At 54.5% G+C, this 25,933-nt stretch overlaps 1 protein-coding gene across 8 annotated transcripts in view; it reads left to right on the top strand.

The window, feature by feature from the left end:
- The window catches only part of OSBPL2 (oxysterol binding protein like 2), a 44,021-nt gene extending 19,635 nt beyond the window's left edge, over nucleotides 1–24,386 (top strand). For 4 of the 8 annotated variants that reach the window (XM_081033421.1, XM_081033419.1, XM_081033420.1 and 1 more), the window contains 12 exons: nucleotides 2,581–2,689; nucleotides 5,204–5,279; nucleotides 9,011–9,145; nucleotides 9,863–9,960; nucleotides 13,257–13,439; nucleotides 14,943–15,050; nucleotides 15,876–15,965; nucleotides 17,817–17,940; nucleotides 19,494–19,622; nucleotides 20,338–20,461; nucleotides 21,306–21,396; nucleotides 22,829–24,386. In XM_081033421.1, the coding sequence (XP_080889547.1) occupies nucleotides 2,581–2,689; nucleotides 5,204–5,279; nucleotides 9,011–9,145; nucleotides 9,863–9,960; nucleotides 13,257–13,439; nucleotides 14,943–15,050; nucleotides 15,876–15,965; nucleotides 17,817–17,940; nucleotides 19,494–19,622; nucleotides 20,338–20,461; nucleotides 21,306–21,396; nucleotides 22,829–22,931 (1,370 nt within the window). In that variant the 3' untranslated portion in view covers nucleotides 22,932–24,386. Of the gene's footprint in view, nucleotides 1–2,544; nucleotides 2,690–5,203; nucleotides 5,280–9,010; nucleotides 9,146–9,862; nucleotides 9,961–13,256; nucleotides 13,440–14,942; nucleotides 15,051–15,875; nucleotides 15,966–17,816; nucleotides 17,941–19,493; nucleotides 19,623–20,337; nucleotides 20,462–21,305; nucleotides 21,397–22,828 lie in introns of all 8 variants that reach the window. The other 4 variants (XM_081033418.1, XM_081033415.1, XM_081033417.1 and 1 more) reach the window with 1 other exon arrangement.
- The last annotated feature ends 1,547 nt before the right edge of the window (nucleotides 24,387–25,933 follow it).

Raw genomic sequence — 25,933 nt, 5'->3', positions numbered from 1 at the left:
TGTCCGAGGGTAGTGAAATGCCTTAGAAGATGCAGTGTGCCCACCACATTCCTGCCCAGAGCAGCGAGTTCACCTTGGAACGCGACATAGAAAGTATTTCAACCCAGCAGTTATTAAATGTGTGACTTCAACAGGCAGTTCCTTCCTCCAAGAATCTGTACTATTAAAGTGAAAGGTTTTTGGGGTTTTTTTTAACAGGACTTTATTGGGGAACAGTGTGTACTTCCAGGCCTTTTTTTCCAAGTCGTTGTCCTTTCAGTCTTAGTTGTGGAGGGCGCAACTCAGCTCCAGGTCCAGTTGCCGCTCTCCAGTTGCAGGGGGCACAGCCCACCATCCCTTGCTGAGTTGAACCAGCAACCTTGTGGTTGAGAGGACGCGCTCCAACCAACTGAGCCATCCGGGAGGCAGCTCAGCTCAAGGTGCCGTGTTCAATCTTAGTTGCAGGGGGCAGAACCCACCATCCCTTGCAGGACTCGAGGAATTGAACTGGCAACCTTGTGGTTGAGAGCCCACTGGCCCATGTGGGGATCGAACCGGCAGCCTTCGGAGTTAGGAGCACGGAGCTCTAACCGCCTGAGCCACCGAGCCGGCACTAAAGTGAAAGGTTTTAAAGTACATGAAAACCATGTACAGACTGAGGGCTACAAAAATTCACGCACTGTCCTGTTAAAAGTGGGTATCTTTGGGGGTGACTGGTTATTAGTTCAGTTGGTTAGAACATGGTGCTAATAACACCAAGTTTGCCGGTTTGATTCCCGCATGGGCCACTATGAGCTGTGCTCTCCTTAAAAAAAAAAATGTGGGTATCTCTGAGTGATCAGATTGCAGATGTTTTCAGGTTTCTCCTTTGCGCCTGTGTATTTCCTTTTTTTCTACAATAAATATCTATTTGCATAGCATCGGCTTCATTTGAGACAGGACTTCAGCATGAGTGTCAGTGACGTGTGGCCTTGTTTCCGGGCGCGGTCCAGCTGTAATTTAAATGACCGGTCTACATAAATGCCTTAGTACTGAGGGAGGTCCATGGAGACCAGACACCCAGGGCCAGAGCAGGGGGCCCAGCCCACCGGACGGGCATCCTTAAGTTGAGAAGCTGCTCAAGCTCAGTTTAGGGTAGGAGTGAAGTAGCTCTTGCTTTCGGGAACAGTAGCAAAAAGTCGAGGTGACAGGCTATTTCAGAAAAGAGGGATCCTTTAAGAGTTTCATTTTTAATATATCCTTTCAAAATCATTGTGCAATAAATCTCCATGCTACGTTTTGTGAATCTGACCCATATAGAAGATTATGAAAGGAGATGTTTTTGCTTATTCTCAGGGAAGCTTAGCAGCAGATTGGTTTACGTTTTGGGGTCTGACAGCAATTAACCCCCGGCCTTGCGCCCTGGGCTTCACCGTCCTCTCTGTGAAATGAGGGCTGTTGTGGAACCCTGAAGTCCTGTGAGAGCCATGTCCCCCAAGACTTGAGGTCATCACCGAGCGAGCGCCAGCAGTCTAGTAGCGCCCTCCCGCAGCTGGAACAGAGGCGCCCCGGCAGCCGCAGTTCCCCTTGTAGCTCTGGAGCAGAAGCTGAGTGTTCATTCCACTGGTGTACTGTCTGTGGCGGGAGGAAACGTGTTCTTTCCCTCCGGAGTCGCCTGCTCTTTTGAGAGAAAGCCCCCTTGGTGAGAAGGGTCATGGAGCATGGCCTAGTAGGTGGCTGTTACTGGGGTAACTGGATGGTCCAGGAGAACATACTCGGCTGAGTTTCACAGAAGTCCCAAATAGTTTATTTCCCCCAGGTTTCTTGTGCCATGGAGTGCTCCGTAAGTTGCACCGATTACTCACTATTTCAGTGACTGTCCTGCATCTGATGGGTTCTGACAGTTGCGTGGTGCAGTGTCCTTGTGCCTTAGGAGTGAGTTCAGCGGGTTGGGACTTAGAACCGATGCAGAGCATGACTACAACCTTGTGCAGGGACACCTGCCGCCCCCGGAAGATGGAGCTGAGTGCGGGGGGCGGCCCGGGACGGGGAGGCACTGACGACAGGCCTGAGAAACTGTCCTGGGCCCAGGGCTGTACCTTGGGCCAGCGGACAGTCCCCTCCAGGCCTGGATGGAAGCCGCAGTATTTGAAGTTCAGGTTTGAGTAGGTATTCTCGCTCAAGAAGCTCCCTGCAGTGTCCCTGCCTCTCTGCTCTTTCTTCAGTCCCTGGGGAACTGATGTCATTATGCTAAAGGTGTTCATAATAACCATTGAGAGCAGGGGTGTCCAAACTGCGGCCCGCAGGCCAACTGCAGTCTGCAATCCATTGTTAATTGACCGGCAGCAAATTCCAAAAATATATTTAGTTTACTTAAATAAACCAGGTGAGGCAATACGTACTTCACCTCGACTGAGTGGCCCGGCTGTTTGTGTATTTTACCACATATGACCCTTGGTGAAAAACGTTGAAAAAAGTTTTTCTGATTTAGACCTTCGGGTAGTCTGTATAGTCAGGATTCTTGGAGGCAGACTTTTTTTACCTTCTAAGACCTGTGAAAATTACCATTCTGCTTGTCTTGTGCAGGCTTTGATTCTGATAACTCTTCTGGGGACTTTTCAGAGACAAATCAGCGAGTCACTGGAGTGACTCATGTGGACACCAGCCAAAGTAATGGGATTGGAAGAGCTGGGGAGAGGCCCCCTCAAGAGAATGGGATTCAAAAGCACAGGTATGTCGTCCCACGTGTGTGTTTTAGAGTCTTCCAGTGTATCTGTAATGACCCCCTGACATGCCGCAGGCGCCCCTACAGCTCTCAGAGTCATGAGCGTCCCCCAGGCAGGCCCCTCCTGACAGCACCCAGTGCCTGGTCAGCCAGAGATTTGAAGATGCGCTGCCTCTCCTTGGCTCCTGGAGATCAGTGATGGCGCGTCTGTGACTAGTGATCCCGTCATCCGTAAAATTATGGGGACAGCCATCCCTGCCCGGCGGGCGGCCTGAGCGCAGTGGGTGACCCGGTGCCATGCACACGGCCAGCACTGCAGACGTGCCCTCAGCTGCGGCTGATTTCCGGCGCGTCCATCTGCGTTGGCCTCACACCACTTTGAGTTTGGAGTAAGGGTTGTTGAGTGCTGCCAGGCTGCATTCCAGTCTCCTCCCCTAGCGTTTCATTGTCACACAAGCAGATTCTGGTGCCAGTGATCTGAGTGTTCCTCAACAGAAGTGGGATCACAGGCCGGCCAGGTTGTCAGCCGGCAGTGGCCCCCGAGATGGCGCCGGTGGGGAGATGGCGCCGGTGGGGAGATGGCGCCCGTGGGAAGGCGGCCTCCGTCCTCCCCACACTGATTTGCATGTCGGCGCCAGCCAGCCCTCCAGCTTCACCCTGACCTGCTGTGAGCGCTAGACCCAAATGCCCACTGATTTCCCCTTCCAGAGGACTCACGCCTGTTCGTTGGCGCACGTCCTCCTGCTCAGGCAGCCTGGCAACCCGCAGACTGGGCTCCCGGGCTGGCCCTCTGTCGTCAGCCCCCCCAGTATCCTGTGACTCCGGTCTCTAGCCAGGTGACCGCAAGTCAGCCGGGGAGCCTCCCTCCTCCCTCCCTGCCCGCTGCCGTCAGCCGGCTCTGACACGCCGGCCTCTTCAAACACGCCTAGGGGCCCTGCAGCCCTCCTGCCCCCCGTCACATCCCTGTCCAGCCCACACCATGCTGTGCCTCCGGCAGTCACTCTGGAGCTGCGTCTGTACCCCTGCCTCCTCCTCCATGCTGCGGGCAGCCATTTTTCCAGAGGACAGTTCTGACCCCTCACTTAAAAGCCTCGGGCGGGTGTCCACGTGGTCCCGAGCCGTGCTGATGGCACCACCTTTTCCTTTCACAAGCGCCTCAGTGTGGACAGTGAGCTCGAAGGTCCCCCTGCTGGGACGAGAGCCAGCAGCCTATCCTCCCGCCCTGGCCCCTCCCCATCAGGGCTCTGCCCCTGCCCCCCTCTGCCCGTCCCCCTCTCCAGTGCCTACTGTTCCCTCCGGTCTCCATGCTCCCTTCCCTCCTCACGACACCCCTGCTCCCGACTGTGAGTTTTCCCTCCCATGTCATTTCCAGCTGCCTTGTTCTCTCCTTCTTGTCCCACCCCAAATAAACAGCATGCCCTGACTCAGCTCCCCTAATGTGACGTCCCTGATGGAGAGCTCAGGTCTTGAGCAGGCGAGGACACGTCCTGAAGACCAGAGTGCTGGGAGAGAGGTGGCCCAGCCACGTCACGGGCCTCCGATTGCAAATGCAGACACCACTTGACAGCTGCTTACACAAAATCGGAATTGTACAGGGAAACCCAGAGTGGCTTCTGGAACGCAGGGCAGCCGCGGGGAACCAAGGCCCCACACAGCGCTGCCTAGGCCACGCTGCTCTCCTGCCAACCAGCTCTGTCTGCAGTTCATGGGCCGGCGTGCCTGCCCCAAACCCCAACCTACATCCCACTTTGGTGCCCCACCCCCGATTGAGCCAGTGTCTCATCCCAGCCAAGTGTCCAGGAGGGAGATCAGGGCACCCCTTGGGTCAGGGGTCCCTTCATTTGTGAGCAAGTGTCATGGTGCAGACATGGCTGTGGGCTTCCCCTTGTAGCAGCGGGGAGATGGCCTGAGATGGATTGGCTCAGGAAACACAAACACATGTTTAAAGGGGGTTGAACAGCTGGTTTCCGAAAAGGTTTTCTTAATTGGGTCCCTTTTGGTGTTCTCTTGGCCTGGCCTCTGTCCATGGTCCTGCTGTGCTCCACTGCCCCTGGGGAGGGACCCATGACCTTGCTTCCTGCTCCTCTGATGCCCTGCCCCCAGCTCTGTGGAAGGAAGGTCGGCTGTGTGGTCGGTCACGGGCATTACATCCCAGGAGGCCCTCGAGAGTCCGTGCAGAAACCGTCCTTTGGGACTTCAGCAGCTAGTCTTGTTTCTCCCCAGGCACTGCAGAACGGAGTTGCTAATGTTTAGATAGAAAAAGGAAAGGGAAAAGTGGCCTTGAGGGCGGCCGGTTGGCTCCGTTGGTTAGAGCGCGGTGCTCTTAACAACAAGGTTGCCGGGTGGATACCCGCGTGGGTCACTGTGGGCTGTGCCTTCTGCTTGACTTGGAGCTGATGGGTCCTGGACAAACACACTTAAATAAATAAAAGTTTAAAAATTAAAGTGGCCTTGAGCAGAATCGCCTGTCGTAAGCGGCTGTCCTTGGGCTCACGCCTGCTGTCCTCTCTCACTGCTCAGGACGTGCTTGCCGGCCCCCATGTTCACCAGGACCGACTTCAGTGTGTGGAGTATACTGAAGAGATGCATTGGCTTGGTGAGTGCCCTGGGCTCGGCGCGCGCCCGCAGCGGCACCGGTGCTGTGCGTTCCTGGCCCCGGCGTGTTTATAAACGGCACGAAACAGACAGTGGAGTAGCGAAGGCGCAGATGCGGAAGGGGAAGGGTGGAGAAGCTAAGTTGTTATGGCCCGTAGGAGGCAGTTCTGTAGGCTCCACTCCGGGCGTTCCCCTCGGGGTCTGTCATGTGCTCCTAGTCAGCTGGCTCCCGGTGACCCGCGTGAAATGGGGGCTTTCTGGGGTTCCCGGACACGCTGAGCGTCCCCCGCCCATCCACACGGGGCTGCAGGCAGAGCTCAGGTGCTCAGCATCTGTAGCAGAAGGAAGAGTTGGGCAGCTGGTGTCCAGAGGCCACAGGCTCTCTTTGCTGGTCTTTCCCACCTAGAATCCTGCTGTGACTGGGGCGGGGCACCCCAGGAGCACGACCCCCCTGACTCTCCCATGGCCTTGCTCCATCTTGCTGCTGCGGTTACTTTTTGCTGTTCTCCACTCCAGTCCTTTGTTCCCAGAGGAAACTTCATCTTTCTTTAACCTTTTTGTTTTGAAATGATTTTAGACATATAGAAAGTTGTGAAATAGCACTGTGAGTCCTGTAAACTTCACGCAGCTTCCCATAATGTCACCATCTCACCTATAACCACGGTGCAGTGACCAAATGAAGGGCATCTGTGGGAACGTGACTGCTCCCTGAGCCACACACGTGACCTGGCTTTCCCTGCGTTTCCTCATGTCCTTTTATTGGAGGACAGTGTTTAGAGACCAAGATGTGGCCACTGGTCGTGCTCACCAGGCCTGGGTGGCGTGCCCCAGGCCTCCCGCAGACTGGAGACCTCATTAGCGCCCTGCGCCCTGCTTGCACACACGCACACGTCTGCACCCCTCTCGCAGCACTCTTCAAAAACATGTTCGGGAATTTTTCTGAGCAGTATCACCTCCTACATTTTGACTGACCAGTTCAGGTCCAGACAAAATAGTCTGACGGGATCTGTGACGAACGCGACAAGCTCCTTGATCCTGACCCTTCAGAAGTCTGGTACCAAAAGCATCTTTTCAACAGTGACGTCATGGCAGTGCACTCCCCACGGGACTGATGGATTTCCATTAAAGCTGAATGTAAACACGGGTTGGCCTGTTCTCAGAGCCACCGGGCAAGGTGACCTTGCTGGGTCGCCCTGCACCACTGGACACATTCGTCACTTCCCCCTTGAGGTGCATATCTCACTGCACACCTCTAAAGAGACTACACCGTCTTCTTACTACTTAACTCACTAAACAGGAGCAACAAACGAGTTAACAGAGTTTCCAGCTGTCGCTCAGGGCTGCTTAGGCCTCAGCCAATCCCCTTCACTTCCCTCCCTGGGGTTCTAGCGGGTTCCAGACATTCTTTTCTTTGTAGATATTTCTTATGTGTTGGACAGGATCGGATTCTTTTTAAAGACAGCCACAACACTGTTCTCCTCCTTTAAAAATAACAATGCTTTAGTATCACCAGATAGCCAGCTGCCCCAAACTCGTTCTCTTGGGTTTTACGTCTGTGTGTGGCACTTGTTTGGATTCTGCTGTCCTTGACCTTTTGTTGCTCTTCGGAGTTTACGAGCTGATGCCCAGCGCCTAGACCCACTCGTTCACTGTCACTGTTCATTCATTCCCTGGGCTGCGCCTGCAGTGAGGAAGCCCTTCCTCTGCTGGGAAGGTGGTTTGTATAAGACAGTAGGGTTGTGAGTGCTTCTTCCTGTTTATCAGTTTTCACATAAAGTGTCGGGCTCGCTGGCATCACCCAGCATGGACAGTTTGTCTCTTTATTGACTTTCGAAGTCAGGGCGTTGAGCCTATTTGCTGTCGCAGGCCGTGGCTGGTGATGGCCCCTCCAGGGGCCCACAGTCCTTTACAAACGACGCTCCTGGCTCATGCTGTACTTTACTGTCTGGCACCTGCAGTCAGCCACCTGTCCAGGGAGAAGACTCCGGACCACAGCTGGGCGGGCCCCGGGCAGCTGCTGGATTGGTCTTGTTTCTGGATCTCCTGAGGGGAGACACTTAAGAACCGTGTTCTGATTTGTTTCAATGATGCTTCCGATCTGGGGCGACGGGATTTATGGAACCACCATCGTGTGTGTGTTTCTCCCACACCGACCGTGCTGGAGGTGATGGACGGGGACTGGCGCAGAGCTAAGGGCTCACTCACGGTATCCCCCACACGCTGCTCTGGGGAACACCAGCTCCGCTGAAAGCCGCGTGTTTATCAGAACAGTGGTCTGTTGGCTTCCGTGGCTCTCTCGTGTCTAGTGCATCTCCAGCCACTGTGCTCGGAGCGCGTCTGCACTGGCTCCTTCACTGGGGGGCTGTGCCCGTGGGATTTCACGGGCTCATTTGTTTCTTTTTATGCTTGATGCATGGAGGTTGCTTTTCTAAACTTAGTTTTGTTTTCAAATTGTAAGTCCAAAGTCAAATCTCCCAAACAAGGTATAGTCCTAGATCTGTCTGTCTATCATCTATCTATCCATCCATCCATCCATCCATCCATCCATCCAGCTCCTTGTCCCTGTCCGCTCCCTCCTGTACTGTCCCTTCCCCTAGAGGCAACCATTACAAAATCTATAGTCTGTCTTACCACGCCTCCTGAACTTGACCGTGCATATCTCCTCCCCGTTTCTTTGGGTGCACGATAGGCTCCCCACACCTTTCTCCATCCACAGCATGACGTAGCTGCTTCTCATTCTTTTGGTCCCTGCGTTGTGCTGCCTCTGGGGCGGCCAGTATTTACTGACCTGGTCTGTTGTGGGGCATTTGGGGCATTTCTGACCTTTGCCGTGTGTTTGTTGGAGGGTCTCTGGGATAATCTGGCCCTTGGACCCCAGGATAAGTGCGTGTGCAGTTCTGATGCGGCAAATTCCCCGGGGTGGGGGTGGAGGGTGTCGCACTTGCAGTGCCACCTGCAGGCGTGGGGCAGGCGAGCAGCTGAGCAGTGGAATGTCACGTCGCTTTATCTCTTTCCTCCTGAAGTGAGCAAGGCCTGCGCTCAGGGCTGCCTGTGTTTCTTTCTGTCCCTCTCCTCTGGCGCCCTCTGCCCTCTGGCCCCTCACCCTCCAGTCCTTTCTGACACCCTGCCCTGCTCAGCAGGCTTCTTCCTGGGAGGGCCTCTGCCGTATTCCACTCTGTCAACATCTGCTCCATACACACCAGCTCTCAGTGCCCTGTCACACTGTCCCTTAGTGTCCCCCTCAGCCTCTTCCTGCCTCCTGCCCTGCACTACTCGCTCTGCCCATCTGACCCTGAGTGCAGGTCCCAGAGGGAAACACCGTGGCCGGCTTTGAAAGGCCTCTGGCCGCAGCACACCGGGCTGCATTGTGGAATGTCTCACCTGCCCGCTTAACGAGCCATCACCCCTGATGTGCTGGGAAGCTAATGACTCTTTTGAATGATGCTTTGGGACCACCAATCTGGAGGTGGCCTGAAGGACACATTGGAGTTGGGGGCAGGCCACTGGAGGTGGCCAGTCAGGGCGCTCCTGCACTCTCGGTGGTCTGGAAGGGGGCGGTGGGCGTAGACAGAGGAGTGGGGGGGGCATTGCACAGGCAGTTGGGGGGCAGCGGCTTTACCTTCCAGGGGTGGGGGGTTCACATCTGTCCAGGAAGGGGCCCTCTGCGCGGGGCGGGAGTGGGCTGTGCTTCCTGGGGAAGCAGCCCCTCATGGTCCTCGCTGGCTCTTGAAGGAGCTGTCCAAGATCACCATGCCCATCGCTTTCAACGAGCCCCTGAGCTTTCTGCAGCGGATCACGGAATACATGGAGCACGTGTACCTCGTCCACAAGGCCTCCCACCAGCCCCAGCCCCTGGACAGGATGCAGGTGGGTGCCAGAGATGGTTGTGAGTGGACGTGACTCCACGTGACTGGCCACGTCATGGTTGGGACCTGGCCCCTGCCTAGTGGACGTCCGGGAGGGGAGCCAGCAGAGCTGACCCTGAGTGTGGGTGCTGTCTGTCCTGCCTGGCGGCCGTGGTCTCATAGGCCTGCATCTCAGTCCCTCCTGGGTCCTTTCAGCAGCACCGTCCATGTGGGTGCGTGTGGGTGCCTACGTGTACCCTGTGTGTGCATGTGTGCCATGTGTGTACCTATATGCATGTCATGTGTGTCCGTATGCATGCACGTGTGTACCCACATGTATATGTGTACCCACATGCCCACGTGCACATGTATGTTGTGTGCATGCACTGTGTACCCATGTGCATGTGTGTTGTGTGTACCTGACTGCGCTCACTCACGTGTGTGTGCCTGTGTGCGTGCACAGCTGGGACAGACAGGCTGCCCTTGCAAAGGGCCTCCAAGAAGTCCAGGCGGGGCAGTGTAAACAGCGGGGAGTTCCTGCTCCTCTGGCTTAGAGGAAGTGGTGGGTGACACAGGCATCTCCCGGAATCTCTGTAATCTCAGACATTTACACATGGAAGACTGAACAGTCACCAGAGAGTAAATAATGACCCAGGGAGTCTCGGTGCCTGAACCGCCCTGCAGCCCTTGGCTCCCGCCTCCTGCTGGAGACCCGCTCACGCCTGTGTCTTGTTTGCAGTGTGTGGCCGCCTTTGCGGTGTCAGCGGTGGCTTCCCAGTGGGAGAGGACTGGCAAGCCATTCAATCCGCTGCTGGGAGAGACGTACGAGCTCATCAGGTAAGGCAGACCCCCCACAGCCTGTGCGCGGGGTGCTCTCGTTGACGGTGGGCCGGTTCTTCTGGCAGCGTGGATCTCTCCACTCTGAGGAGTTTACTGAGGGCCTGGAAGACCGTGGGCGAGAAGATGTTTCACGTACGAGGAATGTCATGTCAGTAACAGAACAAAACCCTAGTGAGGAAAAACAGTTGAAAACAGGGCAATGTTTTCAATTCAGGAATGGAGAGAGAACGTGTGTGAACGTGCTGGACAGAAGCGTAGGGCCGTCCGCTTTGAGCTAACGTGGATGTCGGCCCTAGTACACACACTGGTCCATTTCCCAGCACATCGGTCGGTGTTGTGCAGAGAGCGGGGGATTTAAACAGAACCTACGGGAGGCCCTGCTCCCAGCCTCCTGACCACGCGCAGCCTCGTGTGGGCTCTTAGGCGTGGCCGGTGCTATGGCACAGTGACCCGCCCACACCTTGTCTTAGGTGCCACTGAAGTTCCTTCCGATGGTGTCTCTCGCAGGAAGCTTCAGCAGGGAATGTCCTTCCCCACGCCACCCCCAGCGTCCCCCCAGTCCTGGAGCCCGACACACACACCAGGGACTCGACCCAGGGCAGCCTGGCCGTGTGTGGTGCTCGCCACCAACCTCACTGCCCCACAATTACCCGTGCGCCAGCTGGCGCGGCGAGCGTGCCACCCAGAGCACAAGGAAAGAGTTCACACTCAGCTGAGCTGTGGTCTCAGCTGTCAGGTCCGCCGGGTCGCAGAGTGAGCACAGCCTGCGCCCGGGCTCCGCCAGCGTTTGGTGACATGTGCAGCAGCACACGTTCCATCCACTTTTGGACCTGGTAGGAGCCTGTGGGGACGTTTTATTGGACAAAAGTTTGTTTTAAGTACAACGGCATGCTTTCTCTTGAGAATGTGTAAAATTGAGAAAAGTGAAAAAGAGGAGTCAGACATAATCCCATGAAAGACACTCAGTGTTAACATTTTAGTAGATTTCCTGGGGGTGTGTGTTTACATGATGTGACATGGTTAACTTGTATCCTTTTTCATTTAACACTATGCCACATTCATTTCCCCCACGATATTAAAACCTTTTCCTAAGTTACAGTATTTTACTGATACCACCACACGTTTTTCGTGTGTTAGCGTTTCTGCCTGTCATAATTTATTTGGCGGCATGTTTTCTTTCTTTGGTAAAATAAAACAAGGGTGTTGGTGTGATCAGTGGCCTCTTGGGTTCAAAGAAATGTAGTTTCTTTGAAATTTCTGACTGTGGTTGCCGGGTCCCTTGTCCCATGTGTTAGGATGATCTCGGTGAGGAAACTGTGGTGGGATCTGGGTCGATCTGCTTCCAACAGGCAGTCTTCGGGTGTGTAAAGAGGCTGAAGGTGTATGCCAGCTCTGGTTTTAGACCACGGGGGGCAGAACGTCATCTTTAGGGACGCAGGCCGGCCTGCATGTGTGCAGTAAATCACTCCCGGTTGGGCAGCGACATTAGGCCGGAGCTGTGAATTCTAATCTGGCTTGGCCTGGACGCTGCCGCTGCCGCCCGATTTCTGGCCCTCACTGCTGGCCTGGGAATGTGACTTCACTGGCCCTGAGTGGTGGAGCAGCTGGGCTTAAAATCTCATTACTTTGGAGAGAGCTGGACGCATTAGGATGCCACCACTGGGCTTCTCCATAAATGACACTGGTTCAGCAGGTGATGTCACAGCAAGAGGGACGGTAGGGACAGCCCACATCTTCAGTTTAGAGATGGGGGAGGTGAAGCCCAAATGAGGGAAAGACTTGCCCCGAGAGTCAGTCCTAAGGGAATCTCTGTAGTGAATTGACTAGAGGGTTCTTTGTAGGTGTTTCTCCTGAGCAGGTTTCTTGCTCCGGCCCACATGTTTTAGTGCCAGGTTCAAGATGCTGACTTTATCTAGCTTTTAGCAAGTTATTACAATTTTAGTTTATTAAAGAGCGTCAGTAAAATATCTTGAGGGGCAGCTGGTTGGCTCAGTTGGTGAGAGCGCAGTGCACATAACAGCCAGGTCTCCAGTTTGATTCCCACATGGGCCAGGGAGCTGCGCCCTCCACAACTAGATTGAAAACAGTGACTTGACTTGGAGCTGATGGGCCCTGGGAAAACACACTGTTGCCCAATATTTCCCAATAAAAAATTAAAAATATATATATATCTTGAAAAGAGAAATCAAAGCATAATATGAATAAAATTCTAGACAGCGGGAAATAAGCAATACAGATTAAAAGAATCTGAACAGCCCAAGTGCCGATGGCTGTGTGACAGTCCTAATTTTTCACCTCATCCAGGAGCTTCATTCTGGATTGGACTGAAGTGTCACAGACTGATAGAAAAAAACTAACGTTCTTTCTAAACCAGTATACTTGGTTTGTCATGTCTTTGTCCCCAGGTCACATGCATGCCCAGTGTCCCTGCACGTTAGGCACACAGGACCTGCTCAGTCTTTCTGTTTGGGGACCAACATGACCAAACCAAGTCACTCACCAATGTCTCTGTGTCCTCCCAGATTGCTCCGTAAACTAAAAATAGCACTTTCTTTTCTTAGACAAGTATTCATTTTGTAAATTACATACCTTGGTAGGCAACCTTTTAAAAATCTAATTTTCAACTTTCTTTCCTCTGTAATGATTGGAAATTCAGATTTCAGTTAAGTTAGTAATTATGTGGTTTAGCTTTTATAATTGCTAATGACTACAACTGTAGGTGTATTCACAGTTCCGGAACAATTAAAAAAATGACATTTTTATTGAAAAAGAGTGCACCAAAATCCTATTTCCTGGCCAGAAATATCTCAGGGCATAAGACACTTTATTGCAAAACTTCCAGGAGCCTCAGAAGAAGGCTAGAAAGGAAACCTGTTTCGGAAAGGCTGGACAGTCATCCCTCTTGGTTTTGGGGCAGTGGGCGTGTCTTGAGACTCAGTGACAGTCTGGTCTCAGGCCTCTCAGTCACTGGTTGTGAGAGGTGCTTGCTGCAGACCTGCATGTGCTCAGGTGGTCCCGTGGAGGCAGTTTATGCGTGTGCATGTGTTGTCGGCATTAGGCCAAGTGTGACATCAGAGCAGGTGTTGGATGTTTCTCCCACTGGTGGCAGTGGGTGTGGTTCCCAGTTCCCAACGGCTCTCCCCGACACGAGGGCCCTCCACTCGCAGGAGCGTGTGCCACTGTGGCTGCACTGAAAGGGCCGCTGGGCGGCCCTTGACGGGGCTGCTGTCACTAACGTGGCTCCTGCTCTGTCTCTGCCGCTCCCCTCCTTTCTCTCTTGTTTTTGTACCTAGGGAAGACTTGGGGTTCAGATTCATATCCGAGCAAGTCAGCCACCACCCCCCGATCAGTGCATTCTATTCCGAAGGCCTCCATCACGACTTCCTGTTCCATGGCTCCATCTACCCGAAGCTCAAGTTCTGGGGGAAGAGCGTGGAGGCGGAGCCCCGGGGCACCATCACACTGGAGCTCCTGAGGTAAGTGGGGCCGCCTCCCGCAGACCCAAGGGGCAGGAGCATGTCCTCACTGGGAGGGAGGCTTCCTGTGCTGGCGGCCCAGGCCCTTCTGCTGAGGCGGCAGAACCCTTGCAGTCAGACCGCTCCCCCAGGTACCTGGTGGGGCTGGCACTCCTGGGAGGAAGTCCTCCGTCTGCTTTCCCACGGGGTCTGGACATGCTGTGGTTACTGGTCGGAGCTGCGTGCCGACCCCGCACTCGCAGCACCAAACAAGCAGTGTTTGCGTCTCCCGTGGTGTCCGGGCAGCCGGTACCTGCGCAGGGTCCCAGGAGGTGGGCCAGGCCGGGTCCTGGGTAGAGTACCTGCTTCCACAGCAGTTGGCGCTGGTGTGAGCCGGAGCCCCAAGGGGAGAAGTCTCCAAGAGGGAAGCCATAGCGTGACCCAAACGCCTCCCCTCTGCCCGCCTGTGTGCTGTGGGTCACTCAGACCAACCTTGGCCTCGGCGGGAGGGTTTGAATTCCAGGATGTGAACATGGAGGGGCCGTCCTCAGGCTGCCCCCACACCCATGCGACCTGAATCTAAATGCTGAGCCGATGTTGATCGGATACTACGAAACAGAAACAGAGTCTCTAGCAGTCGCCTGCAAAGCCACTGCAGACGCAGTCCAGATCGTGGCAAGCAGCCTCTTCCCAGGTGTGAGGCCGGCTGGGGAGCAGCACTCTGCGGCAGACACGGCTCGGAGTTGTCCCCGTCAGAGGTCCACGAGGACCTGCGGGAGCAGGCTCTCCCCGGTCCCGTCCCTGCGTCCCACAGCTGGAGAGGTCCCCTGGCCCAGGACGCAGCCCCTCTGGGAAACGGGCCTGTCCAGGTGGCCTTTGCTTTTGGGAGAGGCACGTGGAGATGAAAAGACGCACACCTCACTGAGTAACGTGTTTGGATTACACCTGGGAAATTCAAGGAGTTGCAACTATTTGTCATGAAATTTTTCTACACCAAGCTGCCGTCTGCCCTTAAATGTGGCTGCTTTTCGCAGCCTCCCTCAGGACACACGTCCTGCAATCTCACTTCCTGTCTGTGGGGGCTTCTCTCCTCCTTGGGTCAGGCCACTGGGGAGCATGAGGAAAGGTGTTCACAGTGTGCTCCAAGCCACAGGCCACCCCCCCGGTCCTGCCGTGCCCTGGCCCCCAGCTCCCCAGGCTGCGGCCGGACGCGTCCCATGGGTGTGTCTGCTGCGGCCGTTCTGCGGGCAGCTTCACAGGAGAGCTACTCTCTTTGTCTCTGTTCTTTATTGCTTATGAACTTGTCTTGACATTCAAGTAGAAAGCTTTGTTGAGGCTACAAAGGAAAGAAGACATACATTTCAAACAAATGCTAAATAAATAGCCACTGTCCGGGGGAGTTCAAAGCAGTGTTCTCTCACACAGGTTTTCAGGCAATTATGGTTCAATCCCGTCTGCTGCCTCGCTTCTGCGTCGCAGTGTCTGCTCTGCTGTCTGACTCCTTTGTTTTCTGGTGTCTGACAGCCACGATGAGGCCTACACCTGGACCAACCCCACGTGCTGTGTGCACAACGTGATTATCGGGAAGCTGTGGATCGAGCAGTACGGGACCGTGGAGATCCTGAACCACAGGTAACGGCCGGGACCGTGGAGATCCTGAACCACAGGTAACGGCCGGCGGCTGTGCGCGCCATGGGCGGCGGGGGCCTGGCACACCCTGCACGTGCGGGAGCCCCGGCCCAGCCCTGGTGGCGCCGAGGCCGGCATGTTGTGTTGGCACTTACCTTGTGTTTAGTCACAAGGGTTAACTTATTTTGAAATTTTAAACAACAGTAAACAATGGTGATTCCTGGGCGAAAATATAGTGGCCTTTCTCAGTTATTGTCCACTGTCCAGTCTGTCATTCCTTATTCCTGGAGATTCACGACTGATTGACTGTGTTTTTTAATAGCTTTCCTGACATATAACTTACATGTCATAAAAACTCTCCATTTAAAGTGGACACTTAAATGGTTTGTAGTAAATTTACTGAATTATGCAGCCATCACCACAAGGCAGTGATGGAACATCTTCCTCAACTGGGAAAGTCCCCCGGCAGCCACTACCCAGTGCTGCCCAGTGCAGCCCCTGGCAGCCTCTCATCTGCATGGCTCCCTCCCTGTCCCTTCCTCCCTCCTCCTTCCTCTCCCCTCCCTCTCCCCCCTCCTTTCCCCCTTGTCCCCCTCCCTCTGCCCCACCTCTCCTCCTCTCTCCCCATCCCTCTCACTCCTTCATTCACCCCTTCCCTCCTCCCTCCCTCCCTATCCCTCCTTCCTTTCCCCTCCCCCTTCCTCTCCCTCCCCCTCTTCCCTCTCCCTCTCTTACTCCCTCCCTCTCCTTCCTTCCCTCCCCCTCCCCCTGCTTTTTCTGGATGCTCCTATCCCACAAAACAGAAGCCTGTGTTTGTTTTTCCCGTAGAACTGGAGATAAGTGTGTGCTTCACTTTAAACCATGTGGGTTGTTTGGAAAAGAGCTTCACAAAGTGGAAGGACACATTCAAGACAAAAAGTAGGTCCGCATCTGGCTTGGTTCCCACTGTGCTTCTGCAGCACGCGCACGCCTTGCAAAGGACATCGTTCAGCTGTATGTCCGCTCATGGTGCAAAGTTATGGCTCTTGTTTGGGAGAAAGCATGTCATTATTGAGCATATGAGGAGACAGAGGAGCAGTTTCCAGTGTCATTTCTAGGCTGGTGAATGATTGGAGCCCGTCCCACCCTCTCTTGAGGGTAAAAGATCTGGGTCTGTTTTCCTTTGGTAAAATGGGCAGGAGGAAAGGAGACCCTCCAACGAGAGATCGTCTCCAGATTTAGAATCTCACCCTGCGTCTCCCTCTCTGCACCAGTGTCCATTGCCTGTTGTCAGACCAAACCCAAGCGTTAGCTTCTGTAAGCACTTTCATCTGACTCATTTGCTCCGATCCATAATTTAGGCAAGTTGAAAGTTTTTTTGAGCAGAGAAGTGGTCAGTAGCATTTTAACAAATTTTCTGGGTTCCCCCCACCGTTTGGGTTAGTTATCTTACGTTTTGGGTCTCAAGGTTCTCATTTTTTGCCCTATAAGTAATTTGGGCCACATAATGTCACAAGATTCCTTTCAGCTCCTAAAATCTATACATTTTCAACTAGAAACAAGTTTCCAACGTAAAGTAGCATGTGCTTTTGTTCAGACCCACTCTGTTGGGTTCCAGAAACCCACCTGTTTAAACAGCCTGGAAAATACCTTCACATTTAAGCCTCCACCCACTTTCCCATTGAAATCAATTGGGACTGTATGGACTTTACAGGACAGTAGTCTCATGCTTAAGCGGCGGTGACCAGTGCCGTGAGCCTCTCCCTGGTGGACTCACCCGGAGAGAGACTGCAGTTAGCTGGTCGGTTAGCTGGTCCGCCAAACCAGCTGTACATGAAGAGGTGGCCACACCCTCAAGGTCTCGCTCAGCAGCCCTCAGTGAGCATGTGCAAACCCAGGTCCAATTTTCGGTTTTTCCACCCAAAATTCGAGTGAGCTCTGCCCTCACACTAGGCCTCTTGGAGACAGAGTGTCAGCCAAGCTGTCTCTCCAGAGTGAGGACTGGCCACGCTTCCCTGCCAGTCCCCACTGGCTGTCCTTCCAGGCTGAGCTGCTGAGACATGGGTGCCCTCCCAGGGTGTCACATGGCTGGCAGGGCAGTGGTCAACTGTGTGCTCTCCCCCTAGGAAGATGCACAAAGAAAAGGTCCAACACTTGGCATGGCTCCTTTTGGAACCGGCAGGAAGCTCTGGTGGCTGGTCTGGAAAGGTCTCCAGAGGTTATTGTTATTAAATGAGAAAAGATGGCGGGCAATCATAGAGGTACCGCACATGTGGTGACAAAGAAACAATGTTAACTGAGCACAAGAAGGCTTGTTTATGGAATTTCTAGAGAAAGGGCTGAAGAACATGAAAATTCAGTGTATTTTAAAAATCAGATAGGTACATACAAATTTAAGTAAAGGAGCATTATTAGAATGGATCCTAACAGCACATGTGAAAAATACTGAGAAGCCCAGAAGGGGCTGTGTATTATCTAGAAAATATGTATGTCCACACTTTGTCACTGCTTCTTGTCTCCCCAGCACTGTCCCCCACCCTTTTAGGTTTTCGAACCTTCATTTTCTCTTCTGCTTTGGTATATTAGGAGTATGAGTGGTCTCAGGTGGCACAGTTAGAGATCACAAAGTGCAGTTTTCCCTTTGCATTTTTGTCCGGAGATAGGCTAAGATTTACAAGAAGACAAGCCAGGAGGGGTATTTATCCCATAGTCAGAGTGACGGTGCTGCGTGTGTGAAGAATGGTTTACCATTGCTGCTAACTTGGTTTTTGACGCCCCCCTTTGGCACAGCAAAAAGAAGCTCTTCATCATCTACGGCAAATGGACAGAGGGCCTGTGGGGCATAGACCCGGTGGCTTATGAGTCCTTCAGGAAGCAGGAGCGGAGAGGCGACCCCCTGAGGAAGGCGAAGCTGGTAAGGTGCTGCTCGGGCACGTGTCCCTGCGGGCAGCCGGCGGGCGGGGCCAGGGCTTCTGGGAATCCAGTCTGCCTCCCCCTCCCCCTTCACGGCCCCTGCTGGGAAAGGCTGATGCGTAGACTCGTCTATCCATGAAACTGGTCGTCCTGTGGACTCTGGATTGGCAGTGGAGTTTATCTGCCTTCTGATGCTGTTAGACCCCGTGGGTGCACGGGATCCTGTGTCACAGCGGCTGTCCCCCTGAGCCGGGCAGAATCAGGTGGCACCTCCACTTCTTCCTGGAAACTCCACGTTCTGCATACTTCTTAACAAACCTGCCTTCCTGATCTTGTTAGCTTAGACCTGTTAAAACAGCAAGTGACTGTCCTTGCTGCATTTTAGTTCCGAGAGCAGATAATGGATTCAGCCGTCGGGAAGTAGAGAGAGTGGTGCAGCTTTCTGCCCTGGAGCTTTGCAGTACCGCTCATCTGAAGACTGTTCCAGCGCTGCAACCAGCAGTGATAGTTCATGTTCAGTGATAGTGCCATGTTTTAACATACAGCCTCCTCTGGCTTCTCCGTGTTTTTCATATGTGCTGTTAGGGTCCTTTCTCATAATGCTCCTTTACTTAGAAACAAGTAAAGTTCCATTTAAAGGTTCTTTTTTTTTTAAATTTTTTTTATTGGAGAACAGTGTGTTTTTCCAGGACCCATCAGCTCCAGGTCAAGTCATTTTCAATCTAGTTGTGGAGGGCACAGCTCACTGGCCCATGTGGGAATCGAACCCATGACCTTGGTGTCACGCGCACTACACTCTAACCACTGAGCCAACCAGCCGCCTCATTTAAAGATTCTAAGACCTAGAATGTTAAATCCATTCAGCAACGCCTTTTCATGTGTTGCCTTAGCTTCCTTGTTCCTTTGGGTAGCCTGGAAATCAGAGTCTTGTCCTCATTTAGCTCTGGCACCAACCCACCGACCTGTGGAGCCTGCAGTCAGGTGGGAGGCCTCCAGGCTGCGTTTGTGACATTTAAGTGTTCTCCCCCGATGGCTGACTGCATGAATAACCACTTTATTCTTTCTCCGGTCCCCTTCCTGGATTCTGAAAGCTAAATGGGGCCATTGTCTCTTTGTACTGAGATGCGGCCTCCAGATGGGATTGTCTGGAGGTGCCGTGATGCCCCGGAGTCTGCCAGATGGACCCCTTGATTGAGGCAGCCTGTGGGAGGGGCTCCGTCTCAGACACAGGTCGTCAGAGCCACCCTTAGCTTGGATGGCAGGTGCTGTTGTAGACGGTGCTGCCGTCCTCGGCTAGTGGTCAGACTCCAGAGTGCCGTCTTTATGCTGCCCGCGCTCTCCCACGGGAAAGTGGTGCCCCCGCAGGTGGGGGTGAGCTCTGCAGAAGCAGCGCCCGACCCTCCCTTAAGCTGAGGGACAGACAGGTCACAGAAAGGGGTGTGGCGGCTTCTCTTTCATTAGAGGGCGTCTGGCTGTGCTCAGGGGCTTGGAACTGGTGTGAAAGGCGCTGGCACCACTCCCCGCCGGCGAGCACACCCGTGTGCCCTGTTCCAGGACGACGCAGCCGAGAAAGCCGACAGTACCGTGGCGGACGCTGTGCCTGCGGCTCAGGAGACTGTGCAGGTCATTCCAGGCAGCAAGCTCCTCTGGAGGATCAACTCCCGGCCCCCCAACTCTGCGCAGGTCGGTGCCCCCAGCCCCCGCCGGCCGCCTCTGTGCATTGTCCCTGCGTCACCTAATCGCACTGAGCTTCTGAGTGTGAGCCTCCGAGCTTCCTGTGCCCAGAGGCACTCCCCAGCCCCAGCTGTGGCGTGTTGTCTGCACGAGTGGCGGTGACATGTTGACGCATGACTGACACGCAGCTCTGTGCACACATGGAGTGTTATAGCTGCCCCAGGCGGCACCCCGGGCAGACTGGCAGGAGGGGCAAGGCCCAGGGGCTAGGGGCATGGTGGGGGATGGGGCTGCAGTGACTCCACCCCCACTCGGTGATGTGGCCGCTTGTTGAGATAGACTGCAGGGGTGGGGACACAAGCAGAAGGGCAGGCCAGGTGGAAGGCGCGGCCCCAAGTCCAGCCATGTGGGGTGTACTCCGTCTGAGATTGCTGTCATACCCCAGGGATGTTGGGGGGACAGTCGTGGAAGTCAGGAGTCAAGGGGAGGGTGTGGGGCCCCGGGACGTCCCCCATGGGATGGAGAGGAGCCCCCAGGGGAGACCCAGGCAAGTGCATCTCAGGCTGGGGGGGGGGGGGAGCGCCTGCCCTGAGTGACCTTGACGGGAGCTTCTCCAGGGAGCAGGCGCCCCTGGCTGGGTTTAGAGTGTGTCTGCCGCTTCCAGATGTGCACAGTGCGCAGGCGTGAGCGCCGTCACAGGAGCCGGTTTCTTGTGTCCTTGCAGATGTATAACTTCACCAGCTTCACTGTGAGTCTCAACGAGCTGCAGACTGGCATGGAGAAGATCCTGGCACCCACAGACTGCCGCCTGCGCCCCGACATCCGAGGCATGGAGGATGGCAACATGGGTGCGCCTGAGCGTGGGGCCTCCGCGGGCGCCGAGCAGGAGCAGGAATGCCCACACCTTTAGCTGCACCAGCGAGCAGGCCTCAGCCCTCCTAGCACAGAGCCCCCAAACAGTCTGTGCCGAGCGGGTTTAGAACTCTCCGGCCTGCTGCAGACCAATCCTCCTGGGAATATAATCTAATTACTGGAAAAATGAAATGAAAAGGAATACGTGCAGAACACTAGTCCCTGATACTTTTATTACTAGGTGCATTTCAACAACTAGACATGTTGTTCATGAGAAGTCCCATGGGCTGTCCGTGTGGGGGGCCACTGCTGCGGGCGTCACTTGTCTGCAGCTGTGACGAGACAGTCCTGTGTCCCACACCTGGCAGCACACGTTGGGGGACTGCTGTGCAGGGTGGCATGGGGGGTTCAGAGTGAGGAGCCAGCTCGCCCCTTGCTCACGACTCTAGGTCAGGTCAGCGACACAACTCCGGGTGTTGTCCCCATGGCGTGTCAGTAAAGAAACCACTCGGGCGGTCCGGGGCCTCGTGTTCAGGATCACTGTGGTCCTGGGAACAGGGCTGCCACAGACCCTGAAGGTCAAGGTCAGATGTAACCAGTTTGCGAGGGAACTAGCACCTGGGTGTGACACACTGTGGGGCTGGTGCTGTCAGCGCCCCACTGTTCCCCACGCGGCTTTGCTGAGGTCTGCACATCCCCACGTGGTCGGCAGTGGGGACTGAGCCCTGTGGTGGGTGTGGTTTCCTAGTGGCAGAATTTAGTCTCTGTGCCTCCCTAACGGTGACTAGGAGCCTCACTGTCTGCCCCGACTCCTTACCCATGCCTGTGCTTGCACCCTAGACCTGGCGAGCCAGGAGAAGGAGCGGCTGGAGGAGAAACAGAGGGAAGCCCGGAGGGAGCGCGCCAAGGAGGAGGCCGAGTGGCAGACCAGGTGAGGCCCCGCGGGGCGTGGCGACAGTGAGGAGCCCCACGCCTGTGGCCGTGCAGAAGCGATTCCTGGCTCTGTTACCAGGGTAGCTGGCAGCCCAGGCCTGGCTCTGGACCCCCTATGCAGATGGGCCGCGTCTCCCAGAAGTGAGTGGCCCCCACCAGGGAGAGGCGGCCCACGTGACACAGGGCTTTGCTGCCGCCCTGTCCCTGGCATCGTCCACCCTGAGCGTCTTCTGAAATAGGGCAAGTTTAACAAGGAAACGCAGCGTGACTGAAGGAAAGGGTGCTGTGCGTCCAGACACCATGGCCATACCACGGCCTCCCCACCCGCCAGCGCTCCCCCTATGACCGTGGCGATGACCTTCGCCGGGCTCCCGGAGGGAGTAGTTAGGTGACGCTGGCTGCTGAGCCTGCTGTCCCGTTTTCTTACTGAAATGCCTCAGATTACTTGTCCTTTGTTGTTTAATAGTCATAATAGGAAAATAAGTCATTTAATAAGGATTTCATCAATTAAGTACTGCAACACTTAGGCAGAATTTAAATCTGTACATATAAAGGTTCGGATTTCAGACTTAAAAGCTCCTGGTGGTTCAGAGCTGTCCTTATCAAGCTAGATTCGTTGGAGTCATTCTTTTCAGGGCCCAGTGACATCACCTCGTGACTTTTATGTGACCAACAGTTTTAAAACCAATTCTTGATTCTTGGGCTTCCAGTTTCATTTACTGTTATGCTTTTAATAGTTTGATAAATGGAATTTGCTTTTGTTCCAGAAAAAAAACAATGGAAATAGTGAAATGTCCTTCATTGTTTTTTAAGTAGTCAATTTAAAAAATATATTGCGAAAAAAATATTTTGTCCTGAGAGGACAATTACTTGGACCTTGGGAGTCCCCCCCAGCACGCTCCCTGCTAGGCTGCAGGCCTCTTAGTTGTCTCCGTGTCCTGAAACAGATGCCTCTCCTGCCCCCCACACAGGTGGCATTGCACTGGTGCCTGTGGGAACCGGTGGCAGAGACTGAACTGGCTGATCGGATGACCTGGGGTCCCTGTGACCCCTCTGCCCATGATGTGTCCCCTTTCCCCAGTTAATGACACACAAACCTGGCCTGCTTGAAAGGAGGGAAACTGAGTGCCATGACGGTTGTCACCCCGACAGGCACGGGGTGACGTAGGGTCAGTGACCCTGCCCTGCTCACCACCCGGCCTGAGTGTTTTCTGTGGAATCCTCCATGTTTTGTCCGGAGTCAGGCTGCCATCATGGATGTTTGTGGGGAGAGCATTTGAGTGAAAGTGGATTAATGCTCGCCAGTCAATGTGGCCGCGCGTTTCACATGCGCGTTGATGTGATCATGCCCAGTAGAGGTGTTGACCGCGGCGAGGCCCCTGGCGCGATGAGTTGGTGCCTCTGGCTCCCTTTCCCTCTTCTGTTTGCAGGTGGTTTCGCCAGGGCAGGAACCCGTACACTGGGACCCCCGACTGGCTGTACGCAGGCGGTTACTTTGAGCGGGATTTCTCAGGCTGCCCGGACATCTACTGAGGGCCTGACTGGCCCGGGACCCGGACACCTGCAAGGCTGGGCTCGTCGACTGGCTCCTCGGAGCTTCGGTCATGGCAGGACCAGCCTTTCTAAGGACCGTGTCCACGGAGACAGTGCCGTCCCTGGTGGAGGACTTGGTCCTAATTAACTTCTGATTGCCAAACCTTATGACTGTTTGCAGTCTCTTCATAAAGCTCCCTTGGGATCATCATGTTTTCATTAAGGTTTGAGAAGGAAATTCTTTAATTCCCTCTTATGTGACAGCAGTTAGCTGGGGCTAGCTTAGCTGACAGCACTCTCTTAATTATGAAATTTATAACTAAAGGAAGTCACAGGAAGGGGACCACATTCCTCCTTAGAATGAAGCATCACAGGGTTTCTGAATGTATTTTAAATTTAAACCAGTAATAGGAAAAGATGGATTTTGAAAGGAACCCTGTGAAGAGCTTTCTGCGGGCGAGGAATTGCTTTCCAAATTATGGTAACACGAAAGCTAGCGTTTTCAAAGCATCAGACTGAATGATAATTGTCAGATTCTGTATTTTTTACCAGTCTTCAATAATGTAAAGATTACTTTTAAAATATTTAAGTTCAAACTACTTGAATAGTATTTGCCGAAGAGCAAGCCATGCATTACTCACCAGTTGTATGCTGTCCAACAGGAAGCGTTACTGTGGCAACCCAGGGTGACCAGATGCACTGAGAGTTGTTGACCAAAGGCCCCCAGACTGCTCCCAGCCTTGAAGGGAGCCCCGGCTCTGGCCATGCCTGCTCCTCTTGTCACAGGCCTCACTGTCACTGCAGGCCAATCCCCTGTCACAAAGTGAGAGTCACTTCCTCAAACATTAGGCCTGTACCCACAGCACTGTGTCCTTGTTTTCCCGCATGCATGTTTAAAATACAGGAGTCCAGGTGAGTCAGCCCTGGTGTGCACTGTGGAGGGTCAGAGCAGAGCCTGCTTCCAGGTGAAGTAAAGTTATTGCGTAAAACACAGGTGGACGTCTTTATCAGGGGGCTATTTTCTTTCAGTAGAAATGTCAACGCTGTACATCATGGTACTGCTCTCTGAATCGAAGACAGTCTGCTGTGTGCACACGCACAGGCACACATACACGCGCACACACAAGGCACACACATAGGCACACGTACATGCATGCACACACATGCAAGGCACACATACACATACACACACACACTCAAGGCACATGCACGCACATATACACATATACACACATAGGCACACATGCCTGCACACTCATGCAAGGCACACACACGTACACACGTGCAAGGCACGCATGCACACACAAAGCATACACATGCACACGTAGGTACAGGCACACGTGCACACACGCACACACAGTGGTACGGAGCAGGGGGTTCCCAGTGAGAGGGCGTCATCGTTGTGTGGCCAGGCTTCAAAATCACATTTGTAATTAAAACACTTTGAAAAGCGAAGACTTGTCCTGAAAGCTTGATTTTGTAGCTTCGGAAACTGGAAGCCACCATGTTGTGACAGAGCCCTGAATGCAGCGCAGGCACACACAGGCGTCTGAGCGTCTCTGACGGACGGATTCGTAAAGGGGGTGTTGGAGTGTCCGCTGCTCAGACAGCCTGTGTGCCTCTGGCGGAGGACCACGAGCTGTCAGCCTCTGCGACCCGGCGTGTCAGAGGCACAGCTGCAGGGCACGGGGAGGACGGCTGCATTCAGGGTCGTCCCTGTGTCACTCCCGGCCTCCAGTAACCAGCCGACAAGATCTGCATCCCAAGTCCTCTCCTGAGGTTGGGGGTCCAAGGGGATGGCGCGACGCCGCTGCCTCGGGGCGGAGCTGGCTCCTCACTCAGTTTCCCGCCCGCTGTGCCTGCAAAGCCAACACACAAAAGCCAGAGCCTCCGATTCCCCGCCCCCAAATACCGGGTGTCAGATGTTTGTCTCCATCAGAGTTTTGCAGTGGAAGCCACTTTCTAGAAGACGACCACCGACACTGACGTGTGTGGCCCGTGTGGAAAGGACAGCCTTCTTGGCCACACCGTTGTGTGACTGTGGCTTTGACAGCGTCCTCGGGGGGAGCAGAGTGCACTTTCCCCAGAGAGCGGCACATTAGGGGGTGGGCCCTTTGAAGTCAGGCTGGCTACATGTCCATTGATTCAGTGCCAGTTTTGGAGTCAGTCGCAACTAGACGCCGATGTCTCGGAGGGTGCTTTATGTGGAGTGTAAGTGAATGTGATGGGGCCCACTGGTGCTGACCGGATTTAAGAGGCGCCCAGTGTCGGGGCAGGTGGTCTTTCCCAGGAGTGCTGCTGCCCTCCTAGGCGGGGTCAGGGATCAGGGCTCCTCCCCAGTGTAGACCCGCTCATGAGAAGGTCACTGAGAAGCAGGCCCTGGTCCCTCACGGGTGTCACAGCATATGTCACTCCAGGCCGCGGCAAACACCAGACCCCCCAAATCCTTGTCTCCGTCGGGATGGAAATGAGACGAAAGTGCCCAGACGCCCCTCGACTTCTGTGTAGACACACGTGCTCTGAGTGGGGAAGTGTGCGAGACCGTGCCATCAGGGCTTTCCCCATGGATGGAAGTGGCCTGGGCAGGACCCCTCTGAGTGGTGCCATGGTTGTCCTGGTCGTTCAGACTGTCCCCGAAGCTCGTGCTGCTTGTGCCTGAGGTAGGGTCAGCCTGCAGACCTGCCAGACACACGATCTAGTTCTGGGAAATGGATGTCAGACCCCCGGGCCAACACTGGGGAAGGAAGAGCCAAGCACAGTCCCCATGGCCTCCAATGGCCCCAGCAGCCCCCTTGTGCCGAGGGACTCGGAGCTGTCCAGCCAGGGAGGCGTTCACCGACCTCACACCATCTGCCCACTTGCTTCTCACTGGATCACAAGGTCAGGGGATCGGAACAGGGTACCCGGATACTCCCCATGAACCCGCCAGCCCTCCAGGCCGCCCCGGCAAGAAGCTTCCTCTCAGGAAACCTGCTCTCTGGGAAAAGAGCTCCCAGCAGATG

Source organism: Rhinolophus hipposideros (assembly GCF_964194185.1).
Source record: "Rhinolophus hipposideros genome assembly, chromosome: 22".
Lineage (NCBI taxonomy): Eukaryota > Metazoa > Chordata > Mammalia > Chiroptera > Rhinolophidae > Rhinolophus > Rhinolophus hipposideros.
This window is presented reverse-complemented; position numbering and strand designations above follow the sequence as displayed.